Here is a 13,477-nt window from a genome sequence, read left to right as displayed (position 1 = left end):
CGCACGGCGGAAGCGCAGGCGCCATGCGGTCGCTCGATTGGCCTGCGGTCGTCAGTAGTCCCGCGCCCGGTCGTCGACCGCACGCCCTTCACATCGGCCGCAGGCTTTTTGTCATCTCTGCTAATTTACCGCTTTTTGTGAGCGAGGTGCCTGCTTGTTCGTGACTCTACTACTTATTATTATTTAAGTATCTTTGCGTTTTTAATAATGTGTTATGTAACGTTATAAATGTGAAATTCTTTATTTTTCTTTTAAACTCAAGTGTCGTATAGCAATAACTTATAAATTTTAATTTTGTTTCGTATTTTGTGTTTTTTCTATATGTATTTAGTTATTAGTTCATAAAAGTTGTGGTTGCAGTTTTGCTGATGCTTAGGCATATATTATATCTTACACTAATTTGGGATTTAAGGAATTGAGAAATACAATTTGGCAATAATTTTTACAAGTTTATTTTAATTCGACAACCTGTCATTATATTAACAAACAAATGACTGAGCACGCTCACATACGCACATACAATACACACACAAACACACCGCGACCGGCGCTGCATTGCATATAAATTATACTTATATAGTCTTAAATTATTTTCAGTCTATTGCGCTCTCCTCGTCCTGCACCGGCCACTCACTCACGCGTCCTAAACGAATTTATCACATATAATATATTAAAACGATCTGCGAACGATTATCTACTACATTTTTTATTTTAGTGTGGGTCGGGGTGGGGTGGCGGAGACGTGTGGCTCCGCGGGCCGGCCTCACGCCTCTAACATTGGCGGCATGTAGGAAGAGCGCGGTGGCGACGGCGACTTCTTGGACAGGTTGAGCGGCTGCTGCGCTTCAGCTTCAGCAACATCCACCTGCAGCGAGAGCATGGGCGGCGCTGGTGACGCACCTCGGTAGCATGTCAGCAGCGCGCTAGCTGCTGCTCCTGCTCGCAGCGGACAGCCTTCCGCCGCTCCGGCCTCGCCGCGTCGCATGTATTGCTGGATGATATCTGTACGCTTCAGTTGCTCGGGCGTCATGCGTGGGCCCTCCATAAGGCTCTTGGCGAGCACAGAGTGCGTGGATGAGAGTGACGCACGCATCGGGCGCGGCGAGTGAGCCGGATGTGCGGGGCTAGCAGGGTGCGGGTGGTGTGGAGGCTGCGGCGAAGTAGTAGGTCGCACAGGCCGGGCCTCAGCTTCTCCTGTATCGCGACGCATGGCTCGAAATTTTTTGTGCGGTTTGTAAGCCTCGTCCATCAATGAAGAAGCATCGTACAGGGGCGGAGCTTGCAGGACGCGTTTCAGCACTGGCATATCATCAGCGGGGGCGGGCGCCCGTCGGTCCTCAGAAGGTTCTTCGAGTGAGGATCGAGGGCTCGAACAGCCAGATCCAGGCCCAATTATCCTTTCGTGCTTTTCATTGCCTGATTCGATGCCAGAGTCCGTCGGTGAGTCCAGCTTGCGATATCTTGGCGGCGGACGCACTGGAGTTACTGTGAGACCGTTATGAGCTAAGTGTGCCACGCCGAGAGCTTCCTCATCGACGGAGCCTCGTGAGTCGAGACGACAACGGCCAGCCAGTGTTGCTGCCAGTAAGGGAGTTCCACAATCACCAGTTGCTTCGCCAGACTCACTGCTGGATACTGATCCAATTGGACTACGAGCGGATTCATCAGCACCAGAGTCAGCATATAAGCTACCCTCCTCGTCGCCCCACATCTGTTGTCGTAGGAGCTCTTTATGTTCGGTGCGGAATACGACCAGCTTTTCAGTATGCAGCGTGCTAAGCGTTCTTAAATCAGGTAGTGTGTCCATCAGCTCCCTGAGGAAACCAGGTCGGTCTGGTCTATTCTGAGCGACGACAGTCTGTAGGCACGACTTGAGGCGAGCGTGCATTCTCTCCACTAATTCGATATTACGTAGACCTGGGCGGTCGGGAGTGATGAGTACTATGGCGCAGAAAAGACCTATTTCCGCGTCCGTTAAATTCATAGAGTTCATACGTTCCGCAAACTTAAACGTTGAGTCCACAAGAAACCGCGCATTGGCACCGCTTTGAATTGAATCACGTTTCATGAGCTGTCCATTAAGGCAGATTATGCTATTGAGCGGCGCATCGAACATGCAGATAAGACGCACGAATAGTGCGTCGAAGAGACCACTCTTGAGCAGCGTGAACTTGTCGTCTTGCGACAGCAACTGGAAGCCGGGAATGAGACCGGCGAAGTCGATCACGCCGCGAATCACGTGCGCGAATCGCTGAGAAAACTCCTTCTCAGATTGTAGCTCTGGCGCCGGATTTAAGGGGCAAGCCTAAAACATAAGGAAACATCGTTAGCTTGCGATGACAACGTTTAAACGTTTTTATCGAATTGATTGCAAAGATATTATTATAGTGCGTATAGGTTACAATGATAAATGTGTGCGATGCTTACCAGAGTGGGTTGTGAATAGGTGGGACAGTCACGGGCGCGCGCGCGCATGGCTGCGACGCGGTCGCGGGTGAACTCGCAGGTGTCGAGGTGTGCTCGCACCACCCGTGCCAGTAGCCGTGGTGCATCATCCAGCTCCACGGCCGCTGCTTGCTCTTGTGCACGAGATGACGATGACTGCTGCATCGCAGCAAGTATGCGCGCTTTTTCGCGCTTTGGCACGCGCCCGAATCGCACGGCTGCAACAAAGGAAACAAAATTTTAAACATGTTCAATGTTCTCCAACCTTATAAGTCTTTAAAAATAAATCGTATGGCTCGCAATAGCAACTAACAACGGGAATGTTGTGCAAGGTCACGGCTAAATATACGTCGCGATGCAGCTGTCGCGGGGTTCGCATGTGTGCGGGTACGAAGCGGGCCATGTGCACGTGCAGCTGACGCCGAGAGGGTAGAGTTCATCGCCCATCGCAGCTCCAACCCTTGTTGAAGGATCCTACACGGTTAGCGAGTCCATAGAATACGCTGCGATTCAGTGAACTAGTTTGAATGACGAGTGACAACGCTCGAACTGCGAGGTCAGGTTAAAAAGTGTTACAACTTTCTCGCGCTAAACAACGCCAGAATCGAAAGGCCATAAGCGGCGGGGCGGGTACGTCACTTGCGCCGTTCGTGCGCGCGCGCTGGTGAAAGTGTTCGCGCGGCTCACGGTTGAAAACGAAAGCGGGAGCGCCCTCTTGCCATTTCTCCTGACTTTCGCTGAGCGATGTGGGCCGAACCAGGCACACGATTCCATTGTTCGCCACTGTCCAATCTCTACTGCTTTTATGTGACTATTAAATTTGTATTATTTCGTACCGAATCATGTAAAGAATCAACCGCATTATTCTTTGTAATTCAAAAGACGATCTTTGGAATAACAAGTCTATACAAACTAGGTTCTAATTTGTTATGATATACTTATATACCTACAACTGATTGATAATCGTTTTTGTGTACTACACAGAATAATAGTTGTTATTATTTTATGTTTAATAATTCAACAAAAACATTTTGAATTTCGATTATAATAATAGAAATACAACGTTTGTAATAAGTTTCACTATAAAATGTTTCGATCTTTAAACAACCGGACCCAATCTTTGTAAAATATTTTGAATATGTACCGAAAATACGACAATGTTTTTTGGAGTCCATTATTTTTACTACTATTATTATTATTACCAGCGGTCGTAGAGCGGCGTAGCAGTTGCTACGAAATAGTTTAAAAACATTTTATTCCATTTATGTTTTATTTACTATTGTTTATTTATTTCATTGTAATGTATAAATATATCAATAATTTTCAATAAAGTACAATAAATAAAAATAAAGTAATTTAATACATACGAGCATTGTGATATTTGACGACACCGTTGAGGATGCCTTTAAGGATCGGTAAATCTTCTCCCATATCTGAGACCATTACAGTTTTTCACTAAACTAATTCACAGCCAATAGGCTACAGATAACTATTAACTGGTAACTTCAAGTACGTTTTTGACTAATAAGTTTTTTAATCACTAGTTTCAATTGTCACATAGCACACGAAGAATTATTATTAATCGCACAAGACACTGTAATCCCAATGCAATCCAATGTGGCAGCAGAGATGCGTAGTTAGCGGTATGTACCGTAGCAGCGAGTGTGAGCGGCGATATCGCTCGCGGTCTCGTAGCGGAGTGTGTAATGGCCAACTGGCATAGCGACGACGAGGGCTGACGACCGGTGCGCGGGCCGGACTCCCTCGCACTGCGCCGCGGCGCGCGCCGCGCCAACCTTGAACTTGACGCGGGCCGGGAGGGGGGCGCCGTCAATAAACTCCGCGCAGGCCCCTGCCCCCGCCCGTGCGAACTGTCCCCTCTTCTCCTCTACCACTCTCCGCTCGCTCTACAATGCTCTACACGCCACTTGAACCTTGTTGATATGAAGGGACTTGCGAATTTCGCGGCTATCTCCGTGCTCTCGATACAACTCTCTATTCTTATTGTTATTTTTGGTACGTAGTTACTTCGATATTTAATTTTATTTTTTGTGAAGTAATTACGTGAGGTATCTATCCTATTGTCAGCACTGAAATAGGTTAAGTAAATAAATATGTCTTTGACCACAGGAGACACAAATTTACTTACGTAATGAGTTCAATTATTATTTTATTAATTAAAATAATAATTAAACTCATTACAATGTTTGTGCAATGATATGAAATTTAGGCTCTTTATTATTCTTTTACATTCTGATGCTACCAAATACATTTTGTATACCTATTTAACGCATGGCATAAAACGTTCCTTACGTAATGTTTACGTAGGCTATTCATATTTAAGTTAATTACGTGTGTATGAATTCATGAGTTGAAAACATACACGAGTGGCTTATGGTGCTAAGGATGAGAACCTTTATTAGTTCACCGCGACACCGCTCGACCCTGTGGCGCTAGTGTTCCGCCATTAGAGCGCTATCTGTTGTCGAGTGGCGGTACTAAAAATGTTAAATTAGTTTATTCGTGTTTTATTTAATTATTACAAGAATTTCAGCTGTAAAAATGGGAAGATATACTTAATCATATCAGTTTTATTAATTAATAACAAAATAAAAAGTTTATTTTTTTAGCTTTAAATTAGTCTTCTAGTAATCTTCGTTTTAGTAATATCGTATTAAACGTCAAATGGAAAAACAATTAATAGTACAATTTGCAAGAATAGAGAACTTTTACAAAGTTAACCTATTACCTGACGCGACTGTGCATAGAGAAATTGTAGGGGTTCAACGAACTGCATTACGAAAGTGAAAATACAAATTTCACTCTCGCGCTTACGAAATGCGCCTTTCTCCGCTTTCACCGCGTACGCGCTTTAGCGGGTGCGAGTGTCGCAACACGGCGCGACGCGGGCGTCGACCCGCTTAGCGTGCGCTCACCCGCGCTTGCATAACTCTCCCCCACCGCGGATTGAGATCCCCCCATCTTACTCCCCGCTCCTCAGGCGCTGCGTCTCGCGCACCCGCGAAATAGGATCTGTACGCAAACCAGCATGCGCGGCCCACTTGGCGCAGCGCAGACCGCACAGACGACCTTCCCGTGCTAATTGCGTATGCACATCACGACATGCAGCACGCACCCACTACCACACACATGCATGCGCGTGCGTCAAGATGTTGCTACCAATTAGCACATTACAGCTATTGCATAATTTTGGCGAGGATTTAAATTTAAATTGACCTAAATTTTTCATAACAAATTGTACCATGTATCTAGTTTTTAAAGTATGTCATAACTGTATGAACAGCTTAGTTTTTAGTTCATTAATTACTTATAAAAACATTTTTTAATAATTTCATGTGTAATGTAATGTCTAATAAATAATAAATGCAGTAAATGAAATAAATGAACTACCAGCTATCTATATTTGTTAACATTCCAATGTGATGGATGTATTGATTTAATTATCCAATGAGATTATCATCAGGCTGTTCATTTATTTCCTTGATAATAAAAATATTAAGAGAATTAATTGAATTAAACTTACCATCTCTGCTCATGCCCACAGCGATGCATTTTTTCAATCGACAATACTGGCACCGATTTCTGTTGATGCGGAGGATGGAGCACTGCTGGTTTTTGGTGCAGGGCCTGTACTGGATCTTCTGCTGTATAGAGCGGCGGAAGAACCCCTGGGGATCACAGCGGCAGTTAGAGTCTCGCTCGACGTCGGAATTGTCGTCACTGGAGCAGCCCGAGTCGGAGGACTCACGGCGCGCCTCCAGCATGCTCACCAGCACCGAATGCCGTTCGCGCAGCTCAGCGCCACACGACATCGTTAACACCATTCACTAGAACGCACAGCACTAGCACCACCACGCGCTTCGCCGGCGATTACCGGACTGACTCAGTGACTGTTGCAGTTGCTAATACAAGAGGTTACTCGCACTACACCGACGCAGATGACGGCTCGCAGCGAACTGTGCGGTGCGGGCGCTACGAGTCGCGGCGCACAGTTACCCGCGCGAGCGCGACCTACTTGCCGGCCGCCGACCCAATCGAGAAAGTGAGAGTGCCCCCCCTCGTGCCTCGTGCCGCCCTCACTCGTGCTCCTAACGGTCCTCGCCGCTCTAGAATGCGCCGCTGCTGCTGCACCGGTGCGCCGGATATAGGCCGGGCGCATCCCGGCGGGCGTCGCGGTGCGCGGTCGTTCAACCCAGGTCAACGACCGCGGGATTGCACAACCGCGACCTGTTCCCCACCGCACCCCTGTTACCCCGCCGCCCTGGGAGCTAGCCCAGCGGCCAACGACCGCCTATACGTTCGCTGACGTCAGCTCGCATCACGGCCTACCTCAATGTGCGCGCGCTCACCACTAGGGGATGTAATGAAACTATCCTAGTTCTAGCTAATTATAATGAGAGTTTTACGTAATCAAAAATAATTTAGCTCAAGCAAACACATCTTGGGCATAATGTATTCTTTGTTTGATAACAATCTAGTCTAATCTAAATTGGAAACAAACAAAGATCAGTATAAATGTACTAGTACATCAATTTATTTTAAATTTGTTTACAAATTTATTATTGTATTATTTCTTAAATTACAGATGTATCATATACTTGGCGAAACCTGGGTAATTTGCCGAACAAAAGAAAATGGAGACTGTAATTTTTAATGAGAACATAGGGTGGGTTGTCGGTACTGCATTATGCTTGGAGCTAGTACGGAGGCTGCGCGGCCGGGTGCGCAGGGCCCGCGAAGCGCGGAGAGCGGGACTCGTGTCGGTGGCCCAATTTTGCGTTGCCATCGATCCATTGTGCGCTGTACGAGTGGCCCATAATTGGTCTGAGCGCGGGCAGTGACCGGCTGCGCGGTCGTCGACCCGCTGCCGCGAAAACAAAAACCTTCCCGTCCGCCCCCGCTTCACTTCTGCACCTCACGTCGTATATGAATACGATAAGTATCTGGCGAAATAACGTGAGCTTCTATGCACGTTGTGAGATTGATGATAAAGGGAACCATTTCCAGGAACTTATTCATAATCTAATTACAAGAATAACTTTGAGTTATCGGTATTTTACAATTCGAATTAATATATCATTACTTTAAATCACCAGTGTTTAATATGTTTACTGCTTTAAAGTTTAGAAAAAATCTAAAAATTGTCCTGTGGTATATCAGATTTGTCAATGAAATATGTAATCTCGTCGGGTCACTGACCGCTGAGGAAATAATTAACACGGTAACTTCATTTCGAGTTCTAAAAACTGTTTATCCTATTTAAAACCGACGATAACAATTCCATTGGGCTGACTGTGTGTAGCCCACTTAAATTTTGAAATACTTTGATAAAGTGATGAGTCAAATTATGTACCGCCTTAACTTATATGCGTAGGCTACAAATATTGAGTTCAAGTAATAATAGTACCGGCACGTAATCTGGTGGCGTAAGCAATTTCAGTAGGTCTAGTAACTCGTACTTGGAAAAGAGATGACAAAGATAAAGAAAGGTACAAGTTGTGAATCATTCGTTGTTTTTGTACACAGTGTTGTTTCCTCAATTTATTTGCATTTGACAAATCCTTTTCCATAATTGCATCTTGTTCTCATTAAGAAGCGTCTTTCCATGATCCATGAAACGATTCTCTCGCTAATTGCATTACACACATCAAAACGTTTAGAAGAGAACTCATGTAGAGGCAAATGGCAATTAAGTGGGGCATAAAGAAATCTGTGTAGAGCGACGAGGGTTTCGTCACAGCGATGTGGGTCGCGCTCACCATCCATCTAGCTTTTTCGACAGAGCTCCGTTGCCCACAGGCCGCTGCCCGTTGCGATAAGCGATCGCCTGTACTTTTTATCGTTAACGCTACATTGACATACTTTAAGAGTCATTATTGTTAACTGTGCCCCCCATTGTAAATAACTTGCGCTTACAATGTCAGCAATAATCAACAGAAACAACGACACATAATCGGTATAACTGAATGTTACAATAAATTCAAGTATTTTATAAATTTGATAAAGGAGAATTTAACTTCCAACCTAAGGTTTCTCTATTGTAATAAAATTAATACAGGCATTGGCACACAGGAACGTGCGGTTGAGCGTAAATGTTGCAATTGTGACACGCGAAAAGCTTGCAAGCTCTTGCAAGGCAATTGTCACACCAACGGCGGGCGGAAGGCACCGCAGCGGTGACGGGCGCTATACACCGGACGGATAACGGTTCGCGGACAACGACTTCACTAACACCAGCTTAGCCGAAAACATGCTGACGCATCAACGGCGCATCGCTTCCCCGGACCCGAGGTGTATAACAGAATACAACAGTCTCTATATGCGGTAGATGTTTATCCGACAACATCGCTGACTCAGCGCTTTAACTAATTCAAATCTCAGATCACGTATTTACAGCCATTTTAAGTTTAGCACCTCACTGATAGGTAATTTTAAGTATCGGCTTCGATTATATTGCATTACCTTAACTGCTTTCTTCCAAATTCGGAACATTTCTATGGAAAGCTGTTTGTAACTGTTTCATATTTAGCCATGCACATCGCGTAACTTGGAATGTGTCAATATTCCAATATAACAGTAAATCAAATAACATACAGTACGACTTCGTAACGCAGACTATATGCTTGATAATCGTGTAGAAGTTATAAAAAACACGTATGTTCAGTTAATCCATGCGATCTTTGTTTACTAAAGTTACATATTTTGATTGCGTCGATTTTGGTATTTGCAAATTATTCCATAACGATAAATCAACAAACATTAAAACCCCATAAAATTTATTTATTATTGTTTCCAATGAGCTGAGTCAAGTTCGGTAAACATCTGCTAAACAGGAAATCATAAACGCAAGCACAGCGCGCGAGCGGTTGCGGCACGGCGCTATGCTCCCAATAAATATGACCGCTCGGGGATCAATGAACTTTTAAGCTGACAGTTCAAAAATAATTTGGGTTACGTTCACGTTGCGCGTACATTCGTTGCCCGTAAAAGTTGTTTACGGAGCGTAGAGGCCGTGATTAGGGTTGTCGGTGTTTGCTTCCAATAGGTATGCCACATTTTTAATAGATGTATTAACGTTTTGTCTCTACAAAATCTTCTTCGAATCAGTGTTACGCTTCATTAAATATGTTTAAATGTCAAGTTTTCAAAAAAAGCTCCAAGCTTATAAGGTGAATGCACTCATTTTAGTAAACAACTTTGGTCTAGACTATTTTCATCATATATGCAAGGTTTACGTTGATGGCTATGTAATAGAAATAATGGCACGTGTGATGAAACAGATAAATATGGAACAACCCTTATCGTGTGAAGCTCTAGAGAAGCCAGGCGATCGCAGCTAGCAAGCGGGGTCAACGGCCGGCCTGCAACGGATTGGTGCCGAAAAAATACGCGACCCACAACCGGGAAATATGTCGGTTGGAGAACAAAGAACGCGAGTCGCCGTGGCAATACTCTGCATACTTAAGACTTTACTCTCTTCTCATGTTATTTAAATATTTAAGATTTGGATAATATCAACAACACGTTAATAAATATCACTAGGTTATACACTAATTAAAACCTTTGTTTAATATGTAAAAATCAAAGTGCTTGAACATTAATTCAGACTTAATTAATTTCAGTTTGCTGGTATCCAGATTTAAATTGATTTAAATACTACGATTATTATTAATATAGAATTAATAAGTTTTGTAAAAAGTACGTACTTATATAACCACGTAAACACAATAACTCATTTTACTGTTTACGACCCTAATTGCCAATCCGCAATGTAAAATAACAGCAAACACGTTTATTAATATAAGTCTAACCATTCCGACTAACTGAACATAATATTCCAGAAAAGGTGATTGGTAAAGGCCGGTCAAAGAACTTTGCAACCTATAAACCCCTCGCTGATGACGGCATTATAACTATTAGCCTCGTTTAGGGAAATCATCTATACCAAAACATGCAGGTCTCAAAACCGCAAAGAGGTTGCAGGTTATTCAAATTAAAAAGCTATAATATTACAGACGTTATCGTAAATAATAAATAATCACGGTACGGGTTCGTTGACACCGTGCGTACGTTGTTGCACCTCGTGTCGTAAAATTATACGCCCGTCCGCCATTCATCGAGTTACGTAGTTCTACTGCTCAACGTTAGCACACGGCAGCACTGTCGGTTTTCGTGTGTTCGACTCTACCTGACTCTACTATCGCAACGCCACCGCATACCAGTGGCGCCACCTAACGTCGAGTAGTCGAACTTGTAAGTAGAGCAATCGCTTTTTATCATCACTAGGTGGCGCTACGAGTTTTCTTATAAGTTTCGCAATCTTGTCGACTCTACCAACAATAGCAAAATCGGTATATGCAGTACAATTAAAAAAAATTTTAACTCTGGGAAAAGCAACATTAGGTAGTACAATTTACCGGTTTTGTGCTATTTTTGTATAATTTAAAAATCTTATTGCATGGAAATACTTTATAGATAAAAAAAAATTTACTCTGGGAAAAGCAACATTAGGTAGTACAATTTACCGGTTTTGTGCTATTTTTGTATAATTTAAAAATCTTATTGCATGGAAATACTTTATAGATAAGATTGCACATTTTGTGGAAGGCAAAACCGGATCTCTACGAAAGTAAATAAAAAAAAGAGAGAGAAATCACAATAGAAATCAGCCTAGACGGAGATTTAAAAATACAAAGAATGTAAGTACCATCGAAAATAAATGGGCAGTTGGGACGTCGGGGTCGCGTCCCAAGCTTGCCATTATCGTCTGGGAAACGTCTCGATCGGTGCACAATGCACCAGACGGCCGCGGGGCGAAGGCCGTGCTTTGTCCCGGCGGCCCTGCCTCTGCCGCTGCAGACTCGGCACCCGGTCGCCAAGTAAACCAGTTTACAAATACACTTGCACTATTCCTGCTTGCCCGGTCGCTTTCACGCTCATGAATACGACCTTTATTGGGTCGATCAGGGTTACCGACTCCGACTTTAGCCATATTAATGCAAATTTAATTTAATATCTTTTTAATAACACAAGTGACGTTTTGTCATCTTTTTATTGGCCAACTACAGAAATAAGTTACGAATAAATTACATAAAAGTTTCTTAAAGGAAATGGGTTCGTTGTGTCGTAATTAGATATGAATTAGACGCGTGCATATGAGGAAGTAATTAACAAGCATATTACTCTTGAACACGTAATTTGCTTTCGCTAAGTTGGTCTAAACGTATATATTCGTCATTAAGACTGACAAATTTAAAAAAAAATAATATAAATTTCGTTAAATTTTACTAAGATTAGCTCAACGATTTAAGGTCTTGAAGAAATATCACATTAATAACTTTTGATCAACCGAGATATATTGAAAACTTTTGTTAGTTTATGTGTTAATTAATAGCTCACTGGTGGCAAAGCGAGCCCGACCGCTCGACCTTGGCTCTTCTCCTTTTATTTGGGACCGCGATGGACGACCTGTTTTTGGTTTCATACTTTTATTTTACTATTCAACTGCTTACACTTTCGAATTTCTCGGCACACAATTGGTTTAAGTGCCGTTTCCTCGCTAGAAAAGAAACGACGAATATATATGGATACATATGCGGGTATCGTCTAGCTTTTAAGGACACAAAGCGTCTCAAGTGTTTCCAAGTGTCTTCACATGCGGCTGGTCCGTGACATGACCCGGGAACTCAATGGCAGAAGTTGCATTCGAAACTTCTTTGACTACTATGAATAGGGGAAATTCATTTATGTTTACAGTAAGAGAATGTTAATCGGTGTTTAACCTTTTGCGTATTGAAAGTGACCTCGTATTGTGCGTACAATGAAACGTCTAACATCAAACTTTTTGAAGCGAGCCGGCCAGTTCCCGTGTGATTGTTGAACAGGTATCTTTAAAAATAGTCAGGCATAGGGGCTGTCCGGTCGAGAACGGCAGGTACATGGACCCGCAAACCGATATGTTTATAACAAGTTCACACGATTTTTTTACGTCAAACGGCATAATAGGCTGAATAGGATTTGCATTAAGTGTGGCGTTAAGTAAATAAGGTCATCTGGCCGGGCTTTGTACGTCGATTGCGCAGAGATTGTCTTCCGTATTTCATGGCCTTGTGGTGACACCTGCTGAGACGAGAGAGCAGCGGGGAGGGGCACATGGCACCCGTAGGACACTTCCTGCTCCATTCCGAGACAACCCGCACTCGTGACTCAATTTAATAGCCTACTTAATACGGAAACAAGTAGAGATATTATGAATGTTTAAAGTAATAGGCTCTTATAAGAAGAACGTCATAGTTTTTTTTATGTTGGTGGTGCTAGATGCGTTTCAAAATTCAAGTAACATATGTAGTCAATTGGTGCTGGTGAGCTTGCTGGGAATAGACGACAACTTAAACACATAAGTAAATAATTCAACGTATACACAAACAGTAAAATATAATTTGATAAAGTAAATATTTACCTTGCAGCCCTCACAGGAATGCACGCCGTAATGGAACCCACTGGCTTTATCGCCACAAACGCGGCACAGCACTGTAGTACCATCGAACTCTGCAACAAACAAGGCATCGATTATGGTAACAGCTTAGCACGAGTTCACATAAGTTTTATGGATGCTGTAAAGATTACGAGGCACATAAACGAGTGCCAAACATCCTGAGGCAGGTAAAACAAACACGCACGTGATTTGCGATAACCCGGCGACCTTGCGTTTGCGCCGACCGTTCAACTGCAATTACAGATCTTTTATTAGTCACAGTTTTTGTGATGACACCAGTGCCGACACCCGTTGACAGATTCGTCTCGAAGACTTTGTTATTTGTATTCGCTTCTAAATTATGAAGTCACTTCCTCGTATGTTTTGTTCTGTATGTAGAGTAAAAACATAATGAAGTTAGTAGGTATTCGATAAATCAGCTTGTACAATATCAGTTATCTGGTTAATATAAATATTGCTTGCTGCCCGTGAATGCAACTCATTCGGAACGGTGTAAGCGCAGGAAAGGAGGTAATG

General features: G+C 43.3%; 1 protein-coding gene across 4 annotated transcripts in view; it reads right to left on the bottom strand.

The window, feature by feature from the left end:
• Positions 1–434: 434 nt before the first annotated feature.
• Positions 435–13,477, bottom strand: part of LOC113237238 (ecdysone-inducible protein E75) — a 115,056-nt gene continuing 102,013 nt past the window's right edge. For 2 of the 4 annotated variants that reach the window (XM_026473601.1, XM_026473602.1), the window contains exons 2-5: positions 12,926–13,014; positions 5,990–6,134; positions 2,428–2,663; positions 436–2,305 (exon numbers count right to left, since the gene is read on the bottom strand). In XM_026473601.1, the coding sequence (XP_026329386.1) occupies positions 764–2,305; positions 2,428–2,663; positions 5,990–6,134; positions 12,926–13,014 (2,012 nt within the window). In that variant the 3' untranslated portion in view covers positions 436–763. Of the gene's footprint in view, positions 2,306–2,427; positions 2,664–3,812; positions 4,251–5,989; positions 6,135–12,925; positions 13,015–13,477 lie in introns of those variants that run through there. The other 2 variants (XM_026473600.1, XM_026473603.1) reach the window with 2 other exon arrangements.

This window comes from Hyposmocoma kahamanoa, unplaced genomic scaffold (genome assembly GCF_003589595.1).
Source record: "Hyposmocoma kahamanoa isolate Upper Pololo Valley unplaced genomic scaffold, ASM358959v1 93, whole genome shotgun sequence".
Taxonomy (NCBI): Eukaryota; Metazoa; Arthropoda; class Insecta; order Lepidoptera; family Cosmopterigidae; genus Hyposmocoma; species Hyposmocoma kahamanoa.
The sequence above is the reverse complement of the archived record's forward strand: the minus strand, read 5'-3'. Positions and strand labels throughout refer to the sequence as shown.